Below are 26,374 nucleotides of genomic sequence, written 5' to 3'. Positions count from 1 at the left end.
GGAAACCAGTTAGAGTATGACCAAATGAAAGTATTAAGTCAAATTACATCTCAATTGGAAGTGGTAGAAAGCAGAACTGACAAACTTCTGCTTCTGAGGAGGATGTGGTAGGTCCGAGCAGGCCACCACTCCCATCAAAACAATCAGCAGGAGACAAATAAGATGAAAATCATTATTTTTAAAGAGAATGGAGAGTGGTGGAATACGAACCAGATGAACTAAGATTTCAAGGAGGAAAGGGTCCCTCCCAGGTGAACTAATGACGAGTGGCTATTCCCTGAAACATCTGCTGATTTTGGACATCTCTAATGATCAAAGTTGCCCCAAACAGAGAGACTCTACTAGAAAAAAGAGAAATGAGCCAGTAATTTTTGGTGCTTACAGGGACTGTGCTATGGATTGGACTCACGAGGAGCCCAAAATGCAAAGCTAGTTCTCCCCATGGAACATTTGCTGAGTTCTGGAGCCGTGTGAGCAACTGGGAAGGCATGTCCAACAGTCTCGTGGTGTTTAGAGGGAGGGGGCCTGAAACAAATAAGTGGTTCGCCTCTCAAGATATCCAGATCTCGAACCTGTGTGGATTGGGAGGCTAAAAAGCTAACTCCAAAATCTCTGAAGAGCAGAACTTGAAGGACTCAGAGAGACAGACTGGCCAGGCTTTCAACCCCAAATCCAAGAGGGCCACTCCTAAAGGACAGGGACAATGTAGACGAGGGCTGAGTTTTACCAGAACTATAACTCTGCCCCAACTTGGCACCTGAATTCCTCGAGGTGACTAGCTTCTTCAGAGTGGGGAATTAAGGAGAGGAAGAACATAGTCTGCATGAAGTACCTACTTTTTATACCCAATATGCAACATGCAGACAAAAATTATTAAATACGCAAAAGAAAAATGGGGTCAGTGCACAAGAGAAAGACAACGGAAGTAAACCCACAGATGATCCAAATATTATAGTTGGCAGACAAGGATTTTAAAATAACTATGATTAACATGTTAAATGGAGAGAAAAGATGGACAAAATAGATGCAAATATGGAGAAGTTGAACAGAGTTGGAATCTACTTAAAAAGAATCAAAGGAGAAAGTAGAACTGAAAAATACCATCTCCGAAGTTACAAACTCATTGGCTAGCTTTCATAAAAATTCATAGAACGAAAGGATAAAGTCACAATCATAGAGACTGGATACATCAGGAGACAGAATTAGTGAACTTGAAGATAGATTGCTGGAAGGTATCTAAACTGAAGTAAAGAGAGCAAAAAAGAATGAAAAAAAAAAAAAACAAGAAACATGTGGGATTCCAGTATATGAGTAATTAAAGTTCCAGAAGGAGAGAGAAAAGTTAAGACCAGAATACCTGAAAATGACCCGAGCGTCTTTACAACGATAAAAAAGACCACTGATACATGCACAAACATTGATGAATCTCAAAAACACGTTGAGTAAAGAAGCCAGTCACGAAGGGGTGTATACTTTTGATTCCATTTTATGAAGTTCAAGAATAGGCAAAATTAAACTAGAGAGAAGTCAAAATAGTGGTTCTGTCTGAGGGGTACTGGTGGGCAGGGGCATGAGAGTAGGGGAATAGCTCTGCCATGGTGTCTTTACAACCTCGCATGTCTACATGGGCCGTGTGGGCAAGGCTTGAGCAGTCTAGCTTGAGCCTTGACAATGCACTATAATTACTCGTGAAGTAAGGGGGACATAAGCAGCCTAGAGAGGAGCCTTGTTGGGAGACTGCCACAAGGCCCTTTCTCATCCCTCTTCGTAGTTTCAGTTGAGTCCAGGGCTTTCCATCTGGCCCATCCCCTCATAGAGAGAAGCCATGCCATACTTCTTAGCTGTAGTTTGGAGTTGGCTCCTTAGCCACAGAGTGACCTTCCACCATACCTCCTATCATCCTGTCATCTGGTCCCTTCGGTTCATTGTCATCCTGTGGGACCGAGGAAACGAGCCGACTCCGTGCTGGTCTTGGTTTTGCTGAGTGATAAGACATCTGGATCCATGGGGACTTGCTCTCTCCTTACTACTGGCTGAGTCTATGGAAGTGTGGCAGGCCCACCTAACAGCTGCACCGTGATCCTTGTGGCTCTGTTAGGCACCACCATGCACTTAGGGACACGGAGCAAAACACACAGAGACAAAGAGGGTGATGAACCCAGCCTGGGTCTACGACCTTAGTAACAGGCATTTCAGTTAGTAAATAAACCTAGAAAAATGTTCCTGACGGCGATCCAAGAAATGGGAATTAAAGTCATGACATGGCATTTAAAATACGGTTAATCAAACAACAAAATCGTCTTAAGCATTCAGTGGTTTGTAATCGACAGTGGAAACGCACAGTCGGAGAGCAGTGGAATGCCAAGTATCAGTCATATCAGTCCTTATCTTTTGCCCAGGTAACCTCACTGTTGCGAATTTGTCCTGAGGTAATAATTTTAAAAGAAGATTCGTGTGGAATTGACGGAGATGTTCACTGCAGTGTGGTTTATTATGCTGCAAAATTACAAACCACCCAGACGCCCAGTGAAAGAACAACCAAGACAGTTATGGGATGTGTCGTTCGCTGGGTGGCAAGCAGGAAAGGGATGGCGATTAATGCGCCGCACCGACAGGAGGCGGCACCCCTTTTCCTGAGAATGTGGCTGCATCAAATTAAGGATACCTAAAGCAGAACGGGGCGGGCCGAGAAACTGCGCCCCACTGCGCAGCTGGTGCAGCAGGGGAGGAATGTTCCCGCTACTGCTTGATACCGTGCTCACTCTAGTAAGATTCAGACCAAATAAAGTCTCGCGCCCCTGCTCGCGGGTTCGCAGCGCGCCTAGGCCGGGCCGGAACTGCGGCTGCGCACGGCGGCCTGGGTCCAACGGCGCGGAGCGCGCGGGAGGTGCGGGGCCGGGCCCGGAGCCGGGCGGAGCCCGGGAGGCGCGGTTGTCCCCGCCCCGCACGCTGCTCGCCTGGCAGCCGCTAGAGTGGGGGACGGGCGCGGGCGGGCGCAGCGGAGCGCGCCGGCTGTCCTGACCCCGCGGGAGCGCGGCTGCGGCGCGCGGAGCCGGGGCGACGGCTGGGCGGACGGCCGCCCTCCCTGCGTCGCCGCCTCGCGCGGGCCGTCGCCCCCAGAGATGTGAGGGGCGCCGCGAGGCCGGCGGGCCCCCGAACGGCGAGAGGCGAGCCGCAGACGGTAACGCGCCAGGAGGACACGGGGGAGGGTTCGGCTGTCCCGCCGCGGCCGGGCTTGGGCGGCTGGAGTGCAAGCGGCGCCTTGGGGTCGGAGGCTGCCCGCGCTCCCGCACCGGGCAGTTGTCGCGGTCGCAGGACCGGTGGAGTCGGGGAGGGCCGCGGGCCGGTCAGCGGGCGGGTGCAGGTGCCTGCTTCCGCGGTGATCCTACTGTCTCCTTAGCTCCACCCACTTTGGCTGGCGACCAGGCTCCAAGGGCTAAAAATATTGCCCGAGGCTCCTGAGCGGAATCAGATCGCGCTAAGTAGGGCACAAGGCATAGGCGACAGCGCTCTCGCCCCCGGCCAGAGGGAGGCTCAGAGCGGAGGCTCCCCCACACGCTGGACAGGCAGCTAGCGGCCTCCCTCCGCGGAGCAGGCAAGTGGGGGCCCGCAGGCAAGGGCAGCCGGCACTGGTCGTTCGAAGTTGCCCCACTAGCTAGGAACTCCTATCTGCTCCCTACCCAGGGAATCTTCAGCATCAGTCAGTCACTGCTGGCTTCCCAGGGGGTCCTCTAAATGCTGCGTAAGCAGAGGCTGAAAGTTACCCACTGCGGAATCAGAACTAATAGTAGGACGAAGGCTCACTCTGTGTTACGAACACAAGCTGCTGCTTTTTAAATTCTTTGTGTATTTCCTAATGAGAGAGGAGCTGTGCCAGGCACTGTTTCTGTTGAGTACCAGTCTCATCCAAGCGGGCAGGGAGAAAGGCTTTTCTGTCAGTCTCTCTGGGCTGTGGTTATATGTTTCAAATCAAAATAGATAGAAATTTGTTCCTCTGAAACCAGAAGCACAGGGTCAAGGAGTCTGGACACCTACCTCCTTTGCCGGGCTGTGTCTTTCTTGTAGGTAAGCTTTTGGGGAAGCCGGTTATAATCAGGAGGTTGTGTGATGATCTCTGGAGCCAGAGCTGGGAAGTTTGTTACGTGGTTGTGTTTTTTATATCATCGGCCTGGGGGGAAAGAGATTCATCTTCACCTTAGGCCAGAGCTGCTACCATGACGTTGGAGAAACAGCTTCAGATGGGTTGCTTACTTGTGCTTTTTGTGTCTTAACCAAGAGAATAAAATCCAGGTGGGGTCAGGATCCATAGCCGGTGTCAGGATCTGGTGCTTAGAAGCTTGCTTTCCTTGAGAGTCAGGCAAATAGGTGTTCCTCGGAATGCTTGGTGGAAAGACCACGGAAGGCATTTTGCATGCTGGAACTCCATATCGCGTCCTTCCTGCCAGGTGGATGTGGAGGCCAGCATGAAGCTGAAAAAGCAGGTGACGGTGTGTGGGGCTGCCATCTTCTGCGTGGCTGTCTTCTCACTCTACCTCATGCTGGACCGAGTGCAGCATGATCCCACCCGACACCAGAGTGGTGGGAACTTCCCCCGGGTGAGTCACGCCTGGCGGCTGATGTCTTCACATAAAGTTGCCCGAGCTCAGCTTAGCGCCCCAGCTGGAGAGTCACGTCAGCCCAGGACAAGAACATTCCTTGCCAATAGGCAGCTTTTCTAGAAACCCAAAGCTAAAAACAATGATGACAAAAAGGAAGGAAGGAAGGAAAAATGACGTGGTGGACTGCCATTCTGTTTCCTGAGTTCCTGGAAGATACTGCTGACGGATTGCGCCATTCCTTCCCCCTGAGCCCGCGTGTAGTTCTTGTCAGCACAGTGCTCCAGACAGGCAACACCGACTGTGGAGAGTAGGCATGCAAGGTGAAATCTTTGCCTCCCTGGAGCTAGAGAGTGAGGGTACTCCCAGCCCAAGTGGACTGCAGTCCTCCGTAGCGATTCGTACCTCTTCCTTTATCTGACCTGAGCCGTCTGGCCTCATAAGCTCATGGTTCTGCCTTCCACTGGGGAGGGCAGGGTCATAGTCAAGCCTCAGGTGGTGGGCCCCAGGCAGAGACCCTCCCTGAGGCGTTACGAGCTGTGTGTAATTGCTTTCTGGTTTTCTGGCAGAGCCAAATTTCTGTGCTGCAGAACCGCATTGAGCAGCTGGAGCAGCTGTTGGAAGAGAACCATGAGATCATCAGCCACATCAAGGAGTCCGTGCTGGAGCTGACCGCCAACGCCGAGGGCCCGCCTGCCCTGCTGCCCTACTACACCGTCAACGGCTCGTGGGTGGTGCCACCGGAACCCCGGCCCAGCTTCTTCTCCATCTCCCCTCAAGACTGCCAGTTTGCTTTGGGGGGGCAGGGACAGAAGCCGGAGCTGCAGGTAAGAGTCAGAGCTGGCTGGGACCCATGGTGGCCATGGATGGACACTGAGCGGCTCTCCTACCCAGCAGATGCTGACTGTGTCGGAGGAGCTGCCTTTTGACAACGTGGATGGTGGAGTATGGAAGCAAGGCTTCGATATCTCCTACGGCCCACACGACTGGGATGCCGAAGACCTGCAAGTGTTCGTGGTACCCCACTCTCACAATGACCCAGGTGGGGGCCAGTGGACTCCTAGAGCTGGGGAATAAAGTGGACTTTCTGATAGCAAGGGAAAAGAGGGACAGTTTAAGATGTAGCCTCCTCAAGGAGCCCCTGTGTTGGCCCCCAGGCTGGATCAAGACCTTCGACAAATACTATGCGGAGCAGACCCAGCACATCCTACACAGCATGGTGTCCAAGCTACAGGAAGACCCCCGGCGGCGCTTCCTGTGGGCCGAAGTCTCTTTTTTCGCCAAGTGGTGGGGCAACATCAGTGCCCAAAAGAAAGCAGCAGTCCGAAGGCCAGTGCCAGTTGGGAGGCGTGGGAGGACTGTCCTCTGGGCCTAGGATGGGTGTGCAGGTCGCTGTGCTGCAGGAGCTGTGGGCGCCACAGTATCAGGGAGAAGCGAGGGGAGGTGTGGCAGAGCTGAGGGGTGATGGTGGAGGGACCAAAAAGGAGAAGGCAGGAACAGGTTTGAGGGTTACATGTGTTAGGAGAAATCGAAGTTCTATGAGCACAAGACAAGAGAAAGCATGGCGGCGTCCAGAGGTGAGCAGGACCATGACAGCACAGGGGTCTGCCTGGCGGGAGATGAGGGTGCGTGTCTGTTCCCTGGGTCCTGGGATTGGGTAAGCCTCAGGCCAGTGCGCACAGGTCCCGGCATCTTCTGGTTGGCAGGAATGGGCAAAGGGTCCCCACCCCAGCTGAGCGTGAGTCCTTAACTCCAGGCTGGTGGGAAACGGGCAGCTGGAGATTGTGACAGGTGGCTGGGTGATGCCGGATGAGGCCAACTCCCATTACTTTGCACTGATTGACCAGCTCATCGAGGGACACCAGTGGCTGGAGAAAAACCTCGGTGAGGCCAGGCTTAGCAAAGGGAGCCAGCTCCTAGGGCTGGGCCCAGAGGGCAGTAGGGGTTGTAAGGTGCGGGGATTGGCAGGGGGCGGTTCCTTCCTACACTCATTTCCCCAGCACAGTGTGATGGCAGGATGGGAGCTGGGGCATTCAGGGCCTCTTGCTTCCATGCTCTTGCCCAGGTGCGACCCCACGCTCAGGCTGGGCGGTGGACCCCTTTGGACACAGCCCCACCATGGCTTACCTGCTGCGCCGTGCCAACCTGACCAGCATGCTGATTCAGAGGGTGCACTATGCCATCAAGAAGCACTTTGCTGCCACCCACAGTCTGGAGTTCATGTGGAGGCAGACCTGGGGTAAGGCCAGGTAGGGTAGAGAGGGTCACAGCAGTAGTTCTCACTGGAGGGAGGCAGGGGTGCTAAGTAAGACCCCCAGTGTCCTTCAGAGCAGATCAACAGGCACTGGTGCAGACCGCCAGAAGCGCCCTCTTTCAGCTTAGGTGGGGATCCCATTGACCTCTGGCCTCTTTGGGGCCTGCTGTCCACCCCGGGGGGCTGAGCATGCTGTTTCCTGGGGAGCTGTGGGCTACGGAGCCCTCCCGGTGTGGCCTGCATGCCCCCCAATAGCCTTAAGTTTAGCTCGAGCCTCCCCTTCTCTCAGCTGTCTGTAGCCGGAGTAGATCCCCGCTCTGCCGGCACCCCTGTGCCCGGCTCTTGACGCTGCCGGACGGTGGCTGACTACCCGTTGTGTCTTCTTCAGACTCGGATTCCAGCACAGACATCTTCTGCCACATGATGCCCTTCTACAGCTACGATGTCCCACATACCTGTGGTCCGGATCCCAAGATCTGCTGCCAGTTTGATTTCAAACGTTTGCCTGGTGGGCGCATCAACTGCCCTTGGAAAGTGCCGCCCCGTGCCATCACAGAGGCAAACGTAGCCGAGAGGTATTTGCCCCCAGTCCCGGCTTCCTGTCTGGGCTCTGCATCATAGGGACGTCGTAAGATCGGGGGTAGGCTGTGGTACATTCAGGGCCACAAGCTGCTGTGGTGGCAGCTCCTTTACGAGTCTCCGTAGAAAATGAGTTGCTCTAAGGAGCCACTTTTCCCAGAATGGTTTTATTTTCCTAAATGAGCATGTTTTCTAGTGTTTTAACAAACTTTCAGAGCCGGTTGGCTGACATAGAGATGAGTAATTCTCAAATTAGGTACAGTTCGTTCCAACCTTTAGCCCAATATGCCTTCATTGAGCTCAGGCGTCCTCTTGGCTCCAAGTCAGCTGGAACCCTCAGTGTTCCGAGAACCCGTGCACATTCAATCCTGCCCAGCAGCCTCCAGCCTCTGAGAAAGCAGGCCTGTTCCCTTTGACAGAATCTTTAGGGACCCCTAAAATGTCATTGTTGCTGAAATTGGCCCCGTGGGAAAGTGTAAATTAAGAATGATCTAAAACAGCGATTTTGCCAGAATCCGACTGGTCTTAAGAATATAACAAGTTGAACTGGTTTTCATGTTGCAATACTCCAATTTCCACGATGTGCAAGAGGTGAAGCATGTGACTAAGGAAAAAGAAAGTGGTCTTTTGTTTCCCGAATCCAGAAATCTAAATGCTGATTCCACGCAAGCATCTAGGGCTGCGAAGGTAGGATTTTTACCAAAGCTGCTGCCATGATCTCCAGATGCCGGTGCGGGTCTACAGCGAGAGGACCTTCATTTTCTCCTTTGAAAGGCTTCCTGGGCTGATAAAGTGCGGAAAATGGTACCCGAGGAGTCCTTTCTTGAGAATGAAATAGAAAAGTATAAGCTGACCAGCACTGTTAAGTAGATTAGTGGCCGGTTTAACTGTGATACTCACAACATGCCAGTTAATAGATTGGTCTAAAAAGAGAAAGAGGCTTTCATGATATGCCACGGAGCTGTTTTCCTATTGATTTTCCCAGTAACTTAGATGAAAAAGAAAATAAAATATTTATATATAGTTCCTATTAGGTACCATGCACTATTCCAAGTGTTAACAAGTATTAATTCATGCAGTTCATTTTAATTCTCATAACATCATGATGGTAGATATTTATATTATCTTCATTTCATAGAAACTGAGGCCCAGAAAGGTTAAGTCACTTATACAAGGTCACTCGGCTGGCGCCTGTGGAGCTGGTGTTCGTGTAGGTCAGGCTCTCAAGTCCAGGCTTCTCACTCCAGTGCTGCATCTCTAACTGGTGAGCACAATGAAGCTGGAGAGTCAGGATCAGATCCCAAAAGGTATCAACAGTTTGGGATATGGGTTGAATCTAACCAGATAAGATTCATTAGCTACAGATGTGAGGTTCCACTCACTCTTAGCTTTAGAAGACAGAATAGGAAAGTCGTTGAGAAAAGACCTTGAGAGCCACATGCGTGGAGAACACGGCACCTGACGGCACTGTGGGGTGACTCGGGGAGCTGCCAAGCATTCCCATGTAAATGTACCCCACGCCCATGGGAGTACCAGGCTGGACCAAGGGGTGCAGTTCTGTCTTCCCTTGTGGGTCAGCTCACCCTGGACCTCCATATCCATCGTGGGGTTCCTGCACAGAGGAGCATGAACACATCTCTGCTATGTCCAAAAGAGATTCGTGGGGAAGGACTGATTTGTTCTGCGCGGGGTCAGGGAATTGAAGTACGCAGCCTAGGACAGGGAGAGCTGGCTGGTTGTCGACTGTCTGGGGAGCGCTGGGCTCTCAGAAGGGGCTTTCCATCTCAGGAGGTGTGCCCTGCAGGCCACGTGGCCCCCCATGGCGATGTTGCAGAAGGTCTCCCTCCAGCGGATCTGCTCAGGATCCTGTAACGTGGAGCCTCACGCTGGTCCCTTTCCCGCCCTCAGGGCCGCCCTGCTCCTGGACCAGTACCGCAAGAAGTCCCGGCTCTTCCGAAGCAACGTCCTGCTGGTGCCGCTGGGCGATGACTTCCGCTATGACAAGCCCCAGGAGTGGGATGCTCAGTTCTCCAACTACCAGCGGCTCTTCGACTTCCTCAACAGCAAGCCTGACTTCCATGTGCAGGTACGTGGGGCACCGTGGGAGGGGTCTCAGCAGGGCCACAGCCCAGCCCTTACAGTGAGGTTCCAGGATCCTTGTGCCAGCTCCAAGCAAGGTTTCATTCCTGATTCTGGGCAAGGCTCCCCTTTTCTGTCAGAATTCTTCCCTAGGCCCCCAGCTTGTGCGCGAGGTCCAGTGACCGCCCTCTGTGTAGGCAGGACCTGGCTCCCAGCTCTGGCTGCGGCACTGGGGCCACAGTTTCCAGGAGGCTCTGGCACTGATGGGAGTGGGTTTTTGGGGTTCCCACAGGCCCAGTTTGGCACCCTCTCTGACTACTTTGACGCTCTGTACAAGAGGACAGGGGTGGAGCCAGGGGCCCGGCCTCCAGGGTTTCCTGTGCTGAGTGGCGATTTCTTCTCCTATGCGGACCGGGAGGACCACTACTGGACAGGCTATTACACCTCCCGGCCATTCTACAAGAGCTTGGACCGAGTCCTGGAAGCCCACCTGCGGTAAGACCCCCACGCCCCCACCCGCCGTCCAGGCTGGAGGGCGCGGAGCAGGCCTCGGGTTGGAGGAGGGGCTGGATGGGCTCCAAGGGGACTGGAAGGGCGCGGAGACCAGGGCCGGTGGAGAAGTGCTGGGCAGAGGACGGTGGCACCGTCGCGTTGCGTGGGCAGGGGCTGACTTGTCTCTTGGGGCAGGGGCGCCGAGATTCTGTACAGCCTGGCTGTGGCTCACGCCCGCCGCTCTGGACTGGCTGGCCAGTACCCGCTCTCGAACTTCGCCCTTCTGACGGAAGCCCGGCGCACACTGGGGCTCTTCCAGCACCACGACGCCATCACGGGCACTGCCAAGGAGGCAGTCGTGGCGGACTACGGGGTCAGGTGGGAGCCCTCTCCTCTCTCTTTCAGCCCCATAACCCCGTTCACCGTCCTACAGGACGGACACCCTGGGCGACGGTCAGTGGGCGGGCCCGGCCCGCCGGGGGCAGATGGGCTCTCTGTGGTCATTGTCTCTACGGTCCCTCTCCTGCCCCACAGGCTGCTGCGTTCCCTCGTCAACCTGAAGCAGGTCATCATTAATGCAGCTCACTATCTGGTCCTGGGGGACAAGGAGACCTACCACTTTGACCCTGAGGTGCCCTTCCTCCAAATGGTGAGGTGCACTCCTGGTCTGTTGGGGGACCCTCTTCCTTTTCTTCCCCATCCTGGATGAAGATCTATGCCCAGTGCTGTTGGTGGTTTGCATCCAGGATGGGGGGGCAGGGGTACAGAGGAGGCAGGACTCTGAGTCAGGCCGGGCCCCATGATGGCTCTTCCCTTCCCACCCACGTAACTCCAGGATGACACCCGCTCAAATCACGATGCCTTGCCAGAGCGCACAGTGATCCGGCTGGATTCCTCACCCAGGTGAGCTGAACCAGGCCAGGCGCGGAGACCAAGCCACTCCCGGCACCCTCCCACCCCCACACCTACCAATCGCTGTGGGATTTTCGGCCTGGCCGCTGTCTCTGCTTCCGCCAGCTGGGAGCAGTGGCCTCCTGGGTGAGCCCACCTTCCACCCACAGGTATGTGGTGCTCTTCAACCCACTGGAACAGGAGCGGCTCAGCGTGGTGTCCCTGCTGGTCAGCTCGCCCCAGGTGCGTGTCCTCTCGGAGGAAGGTCAGCCCCTGGCTGCACAGGTCAGCGTGCACTGGAGCTCCGCCACTGACATGGTCCCTGACGTCTACCAGGTGAGGCGGGGGCTCGCCAGGTGGGCTCCGGCCCTGGCCCTCTGCTGCTCCTTGGCCTCTGTTCTCCGACACCAGCCTCTGACCCTCCTGCTTGCAGAGCCTGCTTGCTCCCTGGGTTAGGGATGTGAGTCCTGGGGAGAGGGGTTGCCCAAAGAACAGTCACTCTTGGGATTTTGGGCTGTCTTTGAAGAGAGGGTGAAATTTGGTATAGTGATGATGGTAGTAAAAATGGCAGTTACGTGGCCTCATTGTTCATTCCGTCAACACACTCTTATTGAAAGCTTAGGGTGTGGTTACCACTTCGTAGTTTTCTAGGTATCGTTTTAGACTCAGAACTATCTGACAAGGGGCAAATAATATCACCTCCACTTTCAGAGGATGGGATAGAGGACCCCTCGGTGGGTGTAGGGACTTGCTCAGGCTCCAGGGTGAGAGTCCCAGGCTTGTGTCCAGAACTGACGCCAAGGCTGCAGTCCGCGCTTCCTCACCGTCCTGTGTCGGCAGGTGTCTGTGCCCATCCGCCTGCCGGCGCTGGGCCTCGGCGTGCTGCAGCTACAGCTAGGCCTGGATGGGCACCACACCCTGCCCTCCTCCGTGCGCATCTACCTGCACGGCCGGCAGCTGGTCGTCAGCAGGCATGAAGCATTCCCTCTACGCATCATTGACTCTGGCACTGGCGACTTCGCCCTTAGCAACCGCTACATGCAGGTCTGGTTCTCAGGCCTTAGCGGGCTCCTCAAGGTAAAGGGCCAGGGTGCGAGCCAGAGGGGGGCGTGCGTGGAGGTGGGCCCGTGAGCATGCCACCACCTGACTGATGGCAGGCCCCGGAGAGGGTGCCTCGGCTCCGAGCTGACAGCAGGGGAAGCTGGGCTTGCCTTCTTGGGGGAAGTTTGTCCGTGCCCTCCCAGGGGGCAGGCCTGACATGCCGTCGTGGGGCCAGGGGTCAGGGCTGTGTTTTTTGGCAGAGCATCCGAAGGGTGGATGAGGAGCAGGAGCAGCGTATGGACATGGAGTTCCTTGTCTATGGCACACGCACGTCCAAAGACAAGAGTGGAGCCTACCTCTTCCTGCCCGATGGCGAGGCCCAGGTACCCTAAAGACAGCTCGCAAATCCCAGTCAGCCAGGGAGCCTCACTAACAGAGGGCACTGGAGACCTGTGAACTGAGACCGTGAGGAGGGGCTTGGGCCATCCTCCAGGTTGAGCCCTGCCTGTGGGGGCCTCACCTGTGCTGCCACCTCTGGGAGGTAGCGGGGTGGGTGAAGAGCTCAATCTCGGATCTTAGGCCAGACCTATTGTGAACAGCCACTTCCCTGTCTCACCCTGGGCTGGAACCTCCCTGCTTTGCTTTCGGTGCTGTGGGTTCAGCTGCTACCTGCTCTTTCTCCAGCCCTACGTCCCCAAGGATCCCCCTGTGCTGCGCGTCACTGAAGGCCCTTTCTTCTCAGAGGTGGTGGCATACTACGAGCACATTCACCAGGTGGTCCGGCTCTATAACCTACCAGGTGCGCCCTGCAGATGAGGAAGGTCAGAAAGGAGGTGTGGGGCCCACGGCTGTGACATTCTCTTCCTCCCGCCCGTGCTCTGTTCAAGTATCTGTTCCCAACAAGTTGTCATCTGAGGCAAAGATGATGCTTAAGTAATTCTCTTGGAGCGAGGCTCATCCAGAAATTCTGGGAATGGCTTGGGAGTTTGGGCACAGCCCGTCCAGCTCACTCTCTCAGGCTGTGGCTCATTCTGACGCATTCCGAGTCTCTTGACGCTCTCCCTCTGTCCCTGTGCCCAGGGGTGGAGGGGCTGTCTCTGTACATGTCGTCCCTGGTGGACATCCGGGACTACGTCAACAGGGAGCTGGCCCTGCGCATCCACACAGCCATTGACAGCCAGGGCACCTTCTTCACGGACCTCAATGGCTTCCAGGTGATTGCTGGGACCCAGAGCCCTGGAGACTCCACAGAGCAGGACTTGGACTGTGTCTTGCCTCTGTCACAGGCACCAAGGGGTGGTCTGCCCTGATAGAGAAGGAAGAATCAGGCGGGAGAGGTTAGGAAGAGACTCCTTGAGATTCGGGACCCCCTGGGGCCCAAATATGTGTGTGTGGAGGGGGAAGGTGTCCTTGACCTGCTGGCCCTGACCCACAGGTGCAGCCCAGGCGGTACCTGAAGAAGCTGCCCCTGCAGGCTAACTTCTACCCCATGCCAGTCATGGCCTACATCCAGGACGCGCAGAACCGCCTCACGCTGCACACCGCCCAGGCCCTGGGCGTTTCCAGCCTCCGTGATGGTGAGTGGGAACGGGAGCTGTGCACAGGGTAGAGGACAAGAAGGAGAAAGCCATCCCGCCCCCAAGCCTCTTCACTCTGCAGGCCTCCCCTTCCCTCCACGCTTGCAGAAAGGGTGAGCCATTAACAGCTCCTGTCAGTCACACACAGGCGCTGGATAAAGACGTCTGCTGTCACCCTCTCCCCTGATGCAGGGGCCCGGTGGGGTGGGTTCCCCATTGGATCCCTTCAGAGATATCAGAATATTGAACGGTGATTCTCTCCTGAGATTTGCAGTCGTCCTCTGCCCCGGGATGGGAGGGACGGTTGGAAAAGTGTGTGGGTGTCGTGATGAAATACTTAGCAAAGGGGGGAGAAAGACACAGTTTTCCTACTCGTGGTCATTAAGACAGACAATGACATTCTTAAGAATCAAAATAAAGGCACAAGGAGTACTGGCCTGGAGCCCGTCATGCCAGGCAAGCCCCGGTGGCTCCGTGTCCTCAGGGTGAAGTGAACAGTTTGCACTTGGTGGCTCCTGAGGCCTCCAGATCTTCCCGTTTCCTGGGTGGAGCCTTATTGCAGGACCGAGCTAAGAGTGCCCGGTCCAGGCTCTGCGAGGGGCGGTGGAGAGTGCAGTGGGGACCCGACTCCAGGGTAGAAGCAGTGGGGCTCTGCTGCTCCTTCGCCCAGAACCTCCCCAGCTGTAGAATTTTCCTGCAGGCCTGTCTGTCATTGACTCCTCACCAAGCCCAATGTCCCCGCTTGGTTCTCTCTGCCCTTCTGGGAAACAGCATGTTAAGAAGTGATTGTTTTATAAGCCAGGGGTTCATCTTAGGGTTTTCGGCCATCTTCCTGTGATTACTCAGAGTAAAAACCTGGAGGAACTACTGAAGTCAGAATCAGGGCTGGGGCGGTAGAAGGGCGGGTAGGGCCGGTAGGGCCGTCTGTGTGGGCTCCCTCAGGAGATTCTTAAAAAAACAGGCGCTGGGAAAACCTACATCCCAACATATGTCAGCTTTGCAATGAGCCCCGTCCCTCAGCGTATTTAGAAAACAAAGCCAAGGTGGTCGTCTGCCATCTCTTTTCCCCAGGGCAACCCCAAATGACACCTGATTTGAGCCTCTCCCTGACGCCATCTGGCTATCTTCTCTGTAGCCCTCCTTGTGAGGACCGTGGTGGAAGCAGAGCTGAAGTCTGTCTCCACACAGAGCGAGGGCAGGAGAGCACGTTCTAGTGACAATAGAAGCTGCTCAGCCTGAGAAGACCTGTCTGGTTAAGGCCTCGGCAGCAGCTGCTAATGGCAGTATTGTGTTTGCTTATTTGGTTTGTTTATGTAGCCTGTCTGGATGCGGCTCCCTGCCTGGGCACCTGGCCTGGTCCCACTCCCGAGTCACAGAGTAGGGTCAGTGACCTGTCAGGGTCAGCCTGCTCTCTCCCAGCCTCTGGTTTCTGCCTCTGTGAACTAGTTTCCACAGCTGCTTTTTCTACTGAGTGACTCAGCTTCCTGCCACTCCACTGGGCTTTTCCCTCAGGGCCTATGGACCTTCTTCCAGAGGTCACTGTCTGCTTGGGGACAGGGGAGGAAGGCTGGAGACTCACACTTACCTTCCCCAGGCCAGCTGGAGGTGATCTTGGACCGGCGGCTCATGCAGGATGACAACCGGGGCCTCGGCCAAGGGCTCAAGGACAACAAGAGAAGCTGCAACTACTTCCGCCTCCTGTTGGAACGGCGAACCCTGGGCAGCGAGGTAATTTCTGGGCCCCCCTCACAGGGAGCCAGGTCAGGCCAGTCCCCGTGGGCCGCCCTGGGGTGCGCCAGCCGGGGCTTGGGGAGCGGAGCTGGAGGTGGGCAGGGATGGTGTGAGTAGGGCTTGATTCCTGGGTCAGGGGGAGTTAGTCTGATGCTCTGATGCTCCATCTCATGCAACCTGGCACCTCCCTCCCCTACAGCACCCTGTCGCCTGTGCCCCCTTGTGTTCATCTCCCAGCTTCCTCTCTCTGCCTCCCCTGCCCCTCCTTCCCCTGGACCCCCCTTGTTCTCCAGCCCTCTCCGTACCAGGCCTGCTCATCTCATGGCTTTCTTTGCCCCCACCAGCCTGGCTTTTTCTCCAAACTGGCAACCATGTTTAGGGACTTGGTCTTTCACAACAGCAGGAGCAGTACCCGAGAGGTAAGGGCCGGCAATGGGTGTTGAACTAGTATTAGCAAGTTGTGACTGGACTTGGAGCCTGCGATGACAGAGCCTGCCGTTCTGTCTCCAGTGTCTGTGCCCCAAATAGATCCTGAGCATCCACTGTGCTCTGAGGCCCGAGAGGGACACAGTGCATAAGATACTGACTCTGCTCTAAGGATTTACTGGTGGGTAGGGGTCAGGGATAAGCCACGTGTATGAAAATATCAGGTAGAAAATGGGTATGTCCACCAGTCCTGAGGAGCCGGAGAGCGTTGTAGGCCAAGGGGATCAAGGACAGCTTCCAGGAGGAGGTGCCATCCAAGCACGGCTTTGATGAATGGGGGCCTGATCTACACACATGACCCGAGGCACAGGGCCGGGGGCAGGAAAGACGACTTGGTGGGCAATAGCAGTGAATTCACTCAGACGAGAGCTGCCTGTACAGTGTGTCCAGCCACAAGCCCCACGTGGCTGTTTAAACTAATTAGAACTAAATACAGTAACCAGTTCAGTTCTTCATACTAGTCACATGTCAGGGGTTCAGTGGCTACAAGCAGGTAGTAGCTTCTGTGTTAGTGTAGATATAGCATACTTCTGTTATTGCAGCAAGTTCTGTTAGCTGGCGCTGGGCTAGCACTGGGCGGGGGGCGGGGCGGTAGATTGGTTCTGTAGTGGACCTTGAATGCCTGGATAAGTCTGGCCTTTATCTTGGAGTCCAGTGAAGGATCTGAGCCAGGATGGACATTGTAGAGATTCTGCCCTAACCATGTCACTCTAACAGCAGGGGTTAGGATGGATCTGTGGAGAAGAGACTGGAGGCAGGGGTGACAATTTAAAGGCTAGTCAAGCAGGAAATGTTGGTGGCTGGAACCTAAGCAATGGGAGGGAGAAGTCTGGAGTGGATGTGAGGACACAGCAGAGGTAGAAAGGAGATCAAGGCAGAGGGAAGTGAGAGATTTGGGGCAGTTGGAAGGAGGGTGGCACTAGGGACAGAAATCCAGAACAAGGGAAAGTGGCTGTCTTGGAGGAAAGTTCAGCTTAGGCCTGTGATTGTGACATCCAGGCCAGCCATCCAAGTAGTCTCAGTGGGCCAGCTGTGGGGACCACTGGGCCCGAGAATCAGGGCTGGTGCTGTAGCTACGGGGTCATATTTGAAACCACAGGATCCCTCGGAAGACCTTCTCCATCAGAGGCCCTTACACTGTGGTGAAGCTCACATCTGTCTGTCCTCCATCTTCTCTACACAGAGAATCTCTGTGATGTGAGGTGTTGCTCACGATAGTGTCAGGGAAGCAAAAACAAAATAAAAGTAAAAATAAAAACACACAAGAGTTGAGGAGAGATGGCCTAGTGAAGTAGCTTTTTCTAAGTTGTATGAGATGGGAGGCGGCCACACTCGAGGGTCCTGGAGCCAGGCAGCCCTCATACCCAGACCTATCGGGCAGCGCTCTCCAAAGGAACTGATCCGGTTGTGCTTTTATCCTCATGCTCACCGCTCGCCCCGGCTCCATTCCCTTACCCAAATCTCGGGCTAATCTTGCAGGTCCCGGATGGCCACTCTACCAGCTACCCATCCCTCCTCAGCCACCTGACCTCCACGTACCTGAATGCCCCCGTGCTGGCCCTGCCCGTAGCCAAGAGGCAGCCCTCAGCCCCTGGGCTGCGCTCTTTCCATCCTCTGGCTTCCTCACCTCCCTGTGACTTCCACCTGCTCAACCTGCGCATGCTCCAGGCCGAGGTGAGTATGCCCCTCAGCCCTGTGACTCTAGAACCAAATTCTGGCCTGTTTTATTTCCTGGACCCCTCCCCATCCCAGTACCACCTTCTGAACACTGCCTTTGTACTGTCTGTCCCCCAGGATGATACCTTGCCCTCTGCAGAAGCCGCACTCATCTTACACCGCAAGGGTTTTGACTGTGGCCTTGAGGCCAAGAACTTGGGCTTCAATTGCACCACAAGCCAAGGCAAGGTGAGCAGGGCCCAGGTGTGAGAAGGGAGCCCTTGAAGAGAGGGGGCAGGGAAATGGGGCAGCGTGAGAGAGCTTTTGAGATAGCAGTGAGATCAGGCAGCGATGAGGGGGATGGGGGTCACACCTTGGGGCTTCTTAGAGAGAGGGGGGAAGCTGTCGGCATGTGTTTTCAAGGCTCCTAAGGCCTGGCAGAGGCAAGTGCTAGACAGGTATATAGCTGGGAACAGTTCCGTGAGTAGAGGCCTCTGTCAAACAAAGTAGACAACACCAGAAATAACCAAAAGCCATCACGCTGTGACTTTGCAAGCGCTGTTCGTTGTTTAAGCCAGCACGGATGAATGCTTCCATGTGCCAGATCCTCAGAAGTGAACCAGGATGTGGTCCCTGTCCCCAAAGAGCTCGTAGCTCAGTGCAGTGGTTCCTACCCTAGGGTCAGTGGATAGGCTCTGGGGTTGAGCACATCTCGGTGAGCCCGAGACTGAGTGCAAACTTGCATGCGTATGTAGGCACGTTGCTGCTGAGAGGGGCCACCGTTTCCTCGAGATTCTTAGAGGGGTAACAGGTTACGTGGAGGAAGAGCTGCCTCGTCCGGCATGGCAGCACCTAGCACAGCCCTGCCCTTCTCTCCTCTGCACAGGTGGCCCTGGGGAGCCTCTTCCATGGCCTGGATGTGGGTTTTGTACAGCCAACCTCCTTGACGTTGCTATACCCTCTGGCCTCGCCCTCCAACAACACTGACATCTACTTGGAACCCATGGAGGTTGCTACCTTTCGCCTCCGCCTGGGCTAGGGCTTCCTGTGGCCTGAAGAAAAAATTCATCCACAGAGACTGCCTCTAAAATAAGGTCGGGTTGGACAAGCCCCATTGGGTATCCTGTCCCGATCTACCTCTTGGAACTGTGACAAACTGGGCTCTGCCCTCATTTCCTGTTTATTGTTGCTTCTGTGTTGGGGGCAACCCACGGCCCAGTGCTGGGCAGCTAGGGCAGATGCTGGAGAGATAAGGGGAGAAGGCCCTTGGTTAGAATGGGCAGGGCCAGCCTCTGCTTTGGGGTGAGTGGCCGTCCAGTTGGGCACAGGCTCAAGTACCCATCCTTTTCCCAAAATGAGATGGAGGAGAAGCAGGAGAGTTAGGGGAGGCCAGATGGGTAACCGCCCAGCGTCAGGGTCACTGTAAGTGGTTACGCAGGGACTATTTATCCTGGTGTGATAAGCAGGGGCAGAGGGCCGCTGGGAGGAGGACGGAGGAGTAGAAGGAATTGCCGCTTTCTGTAACAACTTCACTCCAAGTGCTCCCTGGCCTGCACGCCTTGGCTAGGGGTGGCAGTGTGGCAGAAGGACTCACTAGAGACTGTTATGGCCAGAGGTCGTAGGACACTTCAGGTACAAAACCCCCATCTCAAACTGGGCACTTGGTCTGTGTGTTGATTTGTGGGATGGTGGCAGGGGCATGCGGGGTGGTCCTCCACCCCACCTAACTCCCCTTTGGTGCCTGTACCCTGTATACCACTGTCCCTGAGAGCTCCTTCCGGTCATGGGGGCATTTGGCCTGGCAAATTTCTTTTCCCTGAAAAGAAAGTGAAGCCTCCAAGACCCCATTTGCATATGGGCAACCCGAGAAGGCTTTCAGCACCTACAGTCAGGCCATGAAGCTTCACCATCAGTACAGTTCTGCGGAAGTGTCCAGTTCCTGGCACAGGGACCAGGGATGTGTGAGTAAATCAGGAGGCACTGGAGCTGCTCATCAGCCTTCACTTCAGCTTCAATGAATAGGGAAACATTTATGATAGTCTCTATAGATGCTGAAACAATATTTGGCAAAATTTACAACCTATCCTTTAAGATGCTAAGTTAAGATTAGAAAGAAACATCCTAATCTAGATAAACGTTTCAATCAAGTCAGACACCATGGGCGTTCCCACAAGTCAGATACTAGCCTGAGACCTGCTATTGAAGGAAGTCCTGGCACTACTCATTCCTGCAGGATGGCAGATGAGGGAGATGAAAAAGACTTATAGTTGTCATTATGTGTAGACGACAGAATGGCTGACCTTTCACATCTGAGAGAGTCAGCAGAAGACCTATCAAGAGCATCTGTAAGTTGACCCAGATGATATACATCATGTTCCTATACCAAATCAGCCCATAAAGTCAACGTATTCCAGTGAGATTGAATGTTTCTTGGAATTTGACAGGTTCTAAAGTTCATTTGGAAGAGTAAATGTGTGCGAATACCAAGAGAATTTAATTCTGAGTAATTCAGGGGTGGTGGCGCTGAGGTGGGCGGCAGGTGCTTGTCCCCTATGGGACTTCCCAGAGGACTCTCAAATAAGCGACTGTGAGTTCAGGCAGTGAGACCTGGAGTGGGAGCAGACAGAGAGACTGATGGGACAAATGGGAGCGTCCAGACACAGACCCAGGTATACAGGAATTTAGTGTAGGATAAAAGGAGTATTTTAAGTGGGGAAAAAGATGGATAATTTAATAAACAGTACTTTAAGCAACTGGCTATCTATTAAAGTAAGAGTTAGAGCTCTACCTCACAGTTTCTACAAAAATTAGTTCCAGAGGGAAAAATCAAAAAATTAAACTACAAAATTACTGAAGAAAATATAGGGTATTTTTAGACCTTTGGTGTGGGACGGTCTGTTCTAAACATAATAAGAAACCTAAAAGATACAACGAGGGAAAAAATAAAGAGATTTTACCACAAAAAATATCCAAAGTTCCTGTATGATGGAAAATAGCAAGGTTAAAATGCAAATGACAGATTTGAGAGACAATATTTGCAGCACTTAAAAAATTGCCAAGTACAGTTACTTTAAGAGAAAAGCTTGCCTTGGGGTCCTTAGAGTAAGACACTGGGCTTGCTGAGCAGCTACCTAAAGATTCTAGAGGGACGCAGCGGAGCTCTTCCAGACCATCCAGGCTTGGTGCTGCCAGCTTCAGGCCAGGGCACATGGAATCTGTCTACATCACAGTGGAAGAAATAAGATCATCGATGTGAAGTGCTTAGCATAGTGCTTAGTACATATAAGAGCTAAGTAAATATGGGCTGTAACCACACTAGTAAAGGATGCTAAGCAGTTACATTATAGCAGGTGTTATTCGCTAGTATATGATTTGTAATAAATGATAAGTGAGAATCTGTGAACCCCCTAGGAAATTAGCAGAATAAAGGCTATTACCTTCGGAGGTCTTAAATGTGCAATGAAATTATTCATCTTCCCGGAACTGAAACGTTTAATCCTACACACTGGCCTTCTAGAACTATGTAACGCAGGATTGGTCAAGGTGTGGCCCAGGATCATCACGCGTCCAGCATTCTGGCCTGTCCTGACTGGGGCTGCTTGTTCAGCAGGGATGCTGGAATGAGGGTCTGTGGATCAGAGTTGCAGCTCCCTGAGACTCCTTGAGACACGTGACAAGAGCAAGAAATAAAATCTTGTAGTACATGGGGGGAAAGCAGATCCCTGGGCACAACCTATTGGACTAGTCCCTTGGAAAAGGGGCCAAAGAATCTGCATTTTAAGCTCCCAGATGATTCTTTTGCATACATAATTTGGAAATGGGTCTCCAATTTTAAGGCAAGCAGCAACCCTTGACCATGGAGCTCTGGACTGAGGTCTCACAGTTCTGAGAGTTACAAGCAAAAGTGGAACTGGTACCGAACACAGAATCAACTTCAACCACTAGAAATGGATGGAATTCTGTTTCTGCACCTCTCAATCCACCTGGAAGCATTCCATTTCCATGAAGAAGGGAGGGCTGTATGGCCCGTTGGAATGACGAAGAGAAAGGCAGATTCAAACTAAGAACTGGGTCCTCCTGCGCAGGGTGAGCCAGGCCCACACAGCGCTCTGATTTGGCTTGGGTAGCGGGTGAGTATAACCTTTAACACGTGGAGAGTGACATCTTTAACCTGAACTCGATCTGTTTCCCACACTGTCACTGTGGTTGGCTGATGACACTCAGGCACTCACAGAGGAGGGAAATCAAAGACTGGGTGGTGGGATAAAGCTTACCACCAAAATAGAGATATCTGAACATCTTTGTTTTTCCCTAACAAAAATGTGTACCAAGAACAAACACTTGAAGGAGCAATTCTCATGGTTGGACCTGTCTTAATTCTCATTGGAGAGACCAGATGCTTCACAACAAACCTCAGTTTTACTTGAGAGTCAGTGAGAATTCAGTTGCCAAGACCAAGTGGGTCTGCAGAAGAGCCTCCATCCATTCTGGCTCCTGACTTTGGACCTCCCTAGTTGAGAATAAACATGAACTGGAAGTGAACTCTACATAATTAGGTAGTCTAAGACTGGAAGGCTAAGTCGGGTTGGGGATGAGATCTTGGCATTTGGAATGTGACAGGGTTGAAGATTTAAGATAGCAGTGGGTGTGGAAGCCTTGAGAAGCTCTAAAGACAGGTTTCCTTTTCAGAATGCATAGGAGCTCACACTCAAACTAGAGGAGCAAGCACAGCTATATTGCCGCTCCCTCAACTCCTGATGCCTAAGAATGCTAAACGAAGTATTTAAATGTTAAAGCGTTCTAAGTCTAGGCCAGAAGCAAAACTTTTGCTTCCCAGCCCAGCAAAAGACAAAGTGAGCATACATATAAACTGTGAGACGCCCTATTATCACAGACTTAAGGTAGTAATTATTAATATTACTTTCTTTATGTTGATGGTTATAGTTGGTTATTTAGAATGTCTTTGTCTAACTACTAAAGTATTTAAGGGTGCTAGGGCATCAGGCCAGTAAGTTAATCCCAAGTGGTTCAAGGAAAAACAGTTACTTATCCTATACTTCCGGCTTCTCTATAAGTTTCTGATTCTTTGAAAAACTCTTGAATTTAAAAAATGCCTATTTTCTCTATTGGCTCCTATCAAACGGGTTGTCTAAGGAGGCCTCAGATTTATAATCCGAATCCACTAGCCACTTCAGACCTGATCTTTACTACGTCCAGTGTTAGTGACCTCAGTCGTGCACACTCTTGTCTGGTTAAAAGGCCCAGCGCTAAGGTTCTGATTCTGTCACGATTCCATCTATTTGATCATCAAGAAACCTTCTCACTAATCCAAGCTTCTTATTTCTTCTCTATAGAACGAGAATAATCCCAACCCTGCCCATCTCATCTGGTTATTATAATTATAAAGAACAGGTGACATAACGTGAGATTTGTAAAACATCAAGCACCTTGTGACAATCATTCCAAAGGTACAGAAGGTGTTAATGTTTGTTAAATGTCCTGAAATTAAATTTTAAACCACTTAAAAACTGCAGATTGATTTTAAAACTTTGGTAAATATTGTTTTTAAAAGTGTAAGGAAAAAAAGTATTTTTAAAAATCCTGTAATCCCACCCCCAGAAAAACTAATTAAAAAAAAAAAATGAAAACCCAAATTCTCCAAAACGTTACATACTGTGGTCTACCTTAAGAGGATTAGAGTGAGCTTTTGAACTTTGTCCGTTTATCTGGGACTGTCCTGAAATTCGTTTTCCTTTCAAGTCATCTGTTGCCCTTCGCCTTTTTTTTTTTTGCAGAAACTACACTGGGGCCTTCTTTGGGTGAATAACTATCGTGGTCCAGAACGAAGTGGCTTTGAACTAACAATTTCCTCTTCCTCAAATGTGCCCTTTTCAAGGGGGCTAATGAGCCTCAGTGGCTGAGAAGAGACCACAAACCCACCACCCGGTGACCCTACAGCGGACGCCAAGCAAACCTCGGTTGCCTCTCCCAGACCCCGCCCACGGAGCCACTTCCGGAGGCACCCGGAAGTCCCCGTCGCTTAGCAACCAAAGGCGACCAAAGGAAACAGCAAGGTGGTAGGGCTGAGACCTGGAGAGGGTTGCGACCTGGAGAGGGTTGCGACCTGGGGCGTGTAAGGGACCCGCAGTCCCACACTGGCCCTATCATGTTGTTGCTGGGTGTCTCCCGTGCTCAGCAGGAGCTGCCAGTGGGCCAGCAGCACTTTCCAATACATCTGTCAACCAGTCCAACTTTCTTAACCAGGAAGACTGCTACCATTTTTTGAGCACCTATGTGTCAGGTTTTATCAGGCACGGCAGGTAATTAACCCTGAGAATTATACACCCTTTCTCACTGATAAGGAAGCCAGGCTCAAAGGGGTTGAGGTCCTCAACCCCGAGGGACTCGTTTCAGGGGGCAAGGCAGGTATCCCACCTACCAGTTCCCCACTCCAGAGGCTGGAGAAGGAGCGACAGCAACTTGAACCTTTACCCACCATGCTTTATTTTCCATGACGTCTATGAACTAATGTTTATACAAGTCCCTGAGGGGCCAGAGATGCCACCATACAAAATGACAAACAGACCCAAGGCCTGAAGGGCAGTGAACGCATTAAAAGTGGATGGGGTGCATCAGACTCCCACAGCTGGGGCTCAGCTGAGTTGGCAGGAGACCTTCAGAGTGAGAAAAGACGAGTGGTTTTTGGCTACTGGGCTGAGCAAACCAGGGGGAAGCTCCGGAGGCACGGAAAGGCTGGGGTCTGCCACCTGAGGGCTCCAAGCACGGCTCAGAGGGTCAGCCCCCGCTCCTTGAATAGCTGCGTTAGCGCCTCTTCCAGCTGCTGGTTTGTTCCCTGAAGCCCCTTCACCACCTGCGCAGCCCACTCGAAGTATTCCTGGACTCGATGTTCTGACCATCCTGCATGTGAATGGACAGAAAACTGCTCATTGGATGTCCAGGACAGCGCTGGATTTTGCCTACTTTCTGGGCGGCTTGGAGCAGGGCCATGAGATGACTTCTCGATGGTATGATTTGTCCTGAAAGCTTCCCTTTGACCCAGCTGTAGCATTTCTGCCCTATGAAAGCAGATCAGAGTGGTCTAATAGGATTAGTTTGGGGAATTAACCAGAATGTCCTGGCTTTTTTTTTTTTTTTTTTTTTTTGGGGGAAGTGGACCAACCTGTGCCTCCAAAAGGTGGACCCTTCCCTTTCCTTCAGAGCCGATGGGGAGCCTACCCTCTGGGGTGCAGCGCTTCAGGTCCCTCAGGTTGTACAGCTTGTCTGCCAGCTTCACCAGTTTAGCCCCTGGGCTGCTGTGCGGCGCCTGCTCCACCTGCAGTCGCTTTCTCTCCAGCTTCGGCAAAGTCTTGTCATCTGTCACCTCCTCCACCAGACCCCGCACTTGGGCCCCAAAGTGCAGCTCCACCTCATCCAGGGTGGTGTCCGTGTCTTCCACGGTGTCGTGGAGCAGGGCTGCCTGGAATGAGGCGTCCAATCGGCGCCGTGACGCCAGCCCAAGGCTGCCCGAAGCTGAACAGGCCCCTGACCCCTAGCCCAGCCTCCTGGCGGCGGCGGAGGAGTTACCTGTAACACCACGATGTCGGTGATCCCCGCCTCATGCGTCAGGATCCGAGCCACACCTGACGGGGCAAAGCAGGAAGTCAGACCGGAGGAGGACCCAGGGCGCCGTGTTGTGGATTTTGTAGAGCCGGTTGTAGCCCTTCACTAGCTGGGTGACCTTGGGCAAGTCTTTTACTCTCTTCGGGTGTCGACTGTACACAGGGAACAGTTATGCCCGCCGCCCCGGGGTTGTTGTGAGGCTTAAACACCAACAGTGCCTAGCACAGGCTTGTTAGAGAGTAGGTGCTCAATGAGGTGCACGCCCTCCAAGCTCCCTTCCCGGTCCCATGCCCTAGACGCCGCTGCAGTTGCGCGCACCGATGGGGTGGTTTATGTAGGGGGTCCCTTCGGGGTCCTTCCGCCGCTGCCGTCGGTGCTTGCGAGCCGCGAAGTCAGCAGCCTCTAGCAGCTGCGCCGCCTCGGAGCCCATCGTGAAGGTGGGACGGGGGACTGCAGTGCCGACAGCCCAGTGAGCCCCAGAAGCCCAGCTGGAGCGGCCACAGCGCCCCCTGGTGCTGCGGAGGCCTAGGGGTTTGTGGAGTCTGGTACAAATGGGTTCCTCTTGGGGCTGCCACCCCAGAGGGAACTGCCCTCAACATCTCAGCCCCTGGTTCAGTGCTCTCTGCTGGGGGCGCTGGAAGAATATGGCTTGGCTCTCTGAGTGCCCACAGTCTAGGAGAAGGAGGAAGACAGAAATAAGACAGTGGCCTCACAGTGTGCTGGGTAAACGGTAGGGAAGCACAGGAGATTTTAAGGAAGAGGCAGGGCAATTCACCTAGCCTCAAGGTCAGAGCCAGCTTCTCCCAGGAGGTACTTCTGCCTCCATGAAAAGACAATCTTCAACCTGTCAGTGCTCTGAAAATTCTCAGGTACTCAAAAGAATTTTCCCTTCAGGATGGGCCTAGTTGCTATGGGCAGGGGAGCCTCACTTTTGGGCCCAGAAGACGCCAGGGCCTGACCTTCTGAAAATTTAAGCTTGCTTGGAGTCCCACTGAATTGCTTCAGACTTAGGCTTCCAGGCAGCCTCATGTTTCTGCAGGAAGTGTCTTCTTTGTTCTCAGCTTCTGGGACAAAATTTGTATTTCTTTCTTGTTCCATAAAGGTTCCTACTTCAGCCCCTGGCACCTGCTATGGGCCTTGGGGTGATGTGTGTTGTCACTGCTCTTCTGGGAGCATGACAGTGTTGGACCTCAGGCAGGCACTAGAACAACACTCAACGCTGCTTCCAGCCTTCTGGAGAAATTCCTTGTCTTAGGGGACAGCAGCTATGAAATATGAGGAGTAAAAGGACCTGGAGACCCCGAAAGAGCTTTCCCTGTGACATGAGTTCAGTTAGTAGCTAAGTAAACTACAATCAGACAGGTAGTTTTGGC

General features: G+C 53.3%; 2 protein-coding genes across 9 annotated transcripts; one reads left to right on the top strand and one right to left on the bottom strand.

The window, feature by feature from the left end:
* Nucleotides 1-3,049: 3,049 nt before the first annotated feature.
* MAN2A2 (mannosidase alpha class 2A member 2) lies at nucleotides 3,050-20,834 on the top strand. 4 transcript variants are annotated; one of them, XM_039858157.1, is made up of 24 exons: nucleotides 3,050-3,181; nucleotides 4,446-4,595; nucleotides 5,165-5,422; nucleotides 5,490-5,637; nucleotides 5,753-5,924; nucleotides 6,352-6,479; nucleotides 6,661-6,834; nucleotides 7,238-7,424; nucleotides 9,337-9,514; nucleotides 9,800-10,002; nucleotides 10,195-10,377; nucleotides 10,534-10,648; nucleotides 10,835-10,902; nucleotides 11,061-11,226; nucleotides 11,731-11,967; nucleotides 12,192-12,314; nucleotides 12,616-12,730; nucleotides 13,012-13,145; nucleotides 13,367-13,508; nucleotides 15,103-15,236; nucleotides 15,584-15,658; nucleotides 17,205-17,399; nucleotides 17,520-17,630; nucleotides 18,268-20,834. In XM_039858157.1, the coding sequence occupies exons 2-24, from the start codon at nucleotides 4,464-4,466 to the stop codon at nucleotides 18,418-18,420; spliced, it is 3,531 nt and encodes a 1,176-aa protein (XP_039714091.1). In that variant the 5' UTR covers nucleotides 3,050-3,181; nucleotides 4,446-4,463; the 3' UTR covers nucleotides 18,421-20,834. The 4 variants fall into 4 exon arrangements, with proteins under 4 accessions (XP_039714091.1, XP_039714094.1, XP_039714093.1 ...); XM_039858160.1 differs by lacking the exon at nucleotides 15,584-15,658; XM_039858159.1 differs by lacking the exon at nucleotides 3,050-3,181 and having other exon boundaries at nucleotides 4,452-4,595; nucleotides 5,493-5,637; nucleotides 18,268-18,420.
* HDDC3 (HD domain containing 3) lies at nucleotides 20,092-25,490 on the bottom strand. Of its 5 annotated transcripts, none has more exons than XM_039858203.1 (4): nucleotides 25,320-25,490; nucleotides 24,966-25,021; nucleotides 24,562-24,858; nucleotides 20,092-20,600 (listed from the first exon to the last, which is right to left on the bottom strand). In XM_039858203.1, the coding sequence occupies exons 1-4, from the start codon at nucleotides 25,429-25,431 to the stop codon at nucleotides 20,229-20,231; spliced, it is 837 nt and encodes a 278-aa protein (XP_039714137.1). In that variant the 5' UTR covers nucleotides 25,432-25,490; the 3' UTR covers nucleotides 20,092-20,228. The 5 variants fall into 5 exon arrangements, with proteins under 5 accessions (XP_039714137.1, XP_039714141.1, XP_039714138.1 ...); XM_039858207.1 differs by having other exon boundaries at nucleotides 20,462-20,600; nucleotides 24,618-24,858; nucleotides 25,320-25,486; XM_039858204.1 differs by lacking the exon at nucleotides 20,092-20,600 and adding an exon at nucleotides 23,862-24,457 and having other exon boundaries at nucleotides 25,320-25,487.
* Between the last annotated feature and the right edge of the window lie 884 nt (nucleotides 25,491-26,374).

Source organism: Pteropus medius, unplaced genomic scaffold, assembly GCF_902729225.1.
Source record: "Pteropus medius unplaced genomic scaffold, Ma_sr-lr_union100, whole genome shotgun sequence".
Classification (NCBI taxonomy): domain Eukaryota; kingdom Metazoa; phylum Chordata; class Mammalia; order Chiroptera; family Pteropodidae; genus Pteropus; species Pteropus medius.
Note: the sequence above shows the minus strand (reverse complement) of the source record. Positions and strands in the feature narration are given on the sequence as shown.

Bases quoted from the DNA above. Each gene is read 5' to 3' on its own strand.
- HDDC3 (XM_039858203.1), bottom strand. From the start codon at position 25,431: ATGGGCTCCGAGGCGGCGCAGCTGCTAGAGGCTGCTGACTTCGCGGCT. The intron at 25,022-25,319 runs GTGCGCGCAACT...TTGCCCCGTCAG, and splicing joins CTACATAAACCACCCCATCG to GTGTGGCTCGGATCCTGACG. The intron at 24,859-24,965 runs GTAACTCCTCCG...GCCTCATTCCAG, and splicing joins CCGACATCGTGGTGTTACAG to GCAGCCCTGCTCCACGACAC.
- MAN2A2 (XM_039858157.1), top strand. From the start codon at position 4,464: ATGAAGCTGAAAAAGCAGGTGACGGTGTGTGGGGCTGCCATCTTCTGC. The intron at 9,515-9,799 runs GTACGTGGGGCA...GGGTTCCCACAG, and splicing joins AGCCTGACTTCCATGTGCAG to GCCCAGTTTGGCACCCTCTC. The intron at 15,659-17,204 runs GTAAGGGCCGGC...CTAATCTTGCAG, and splicing joins GCAGGAGCAGTACCCGAGAG to GTCCCGGATGGCCACTCTAC.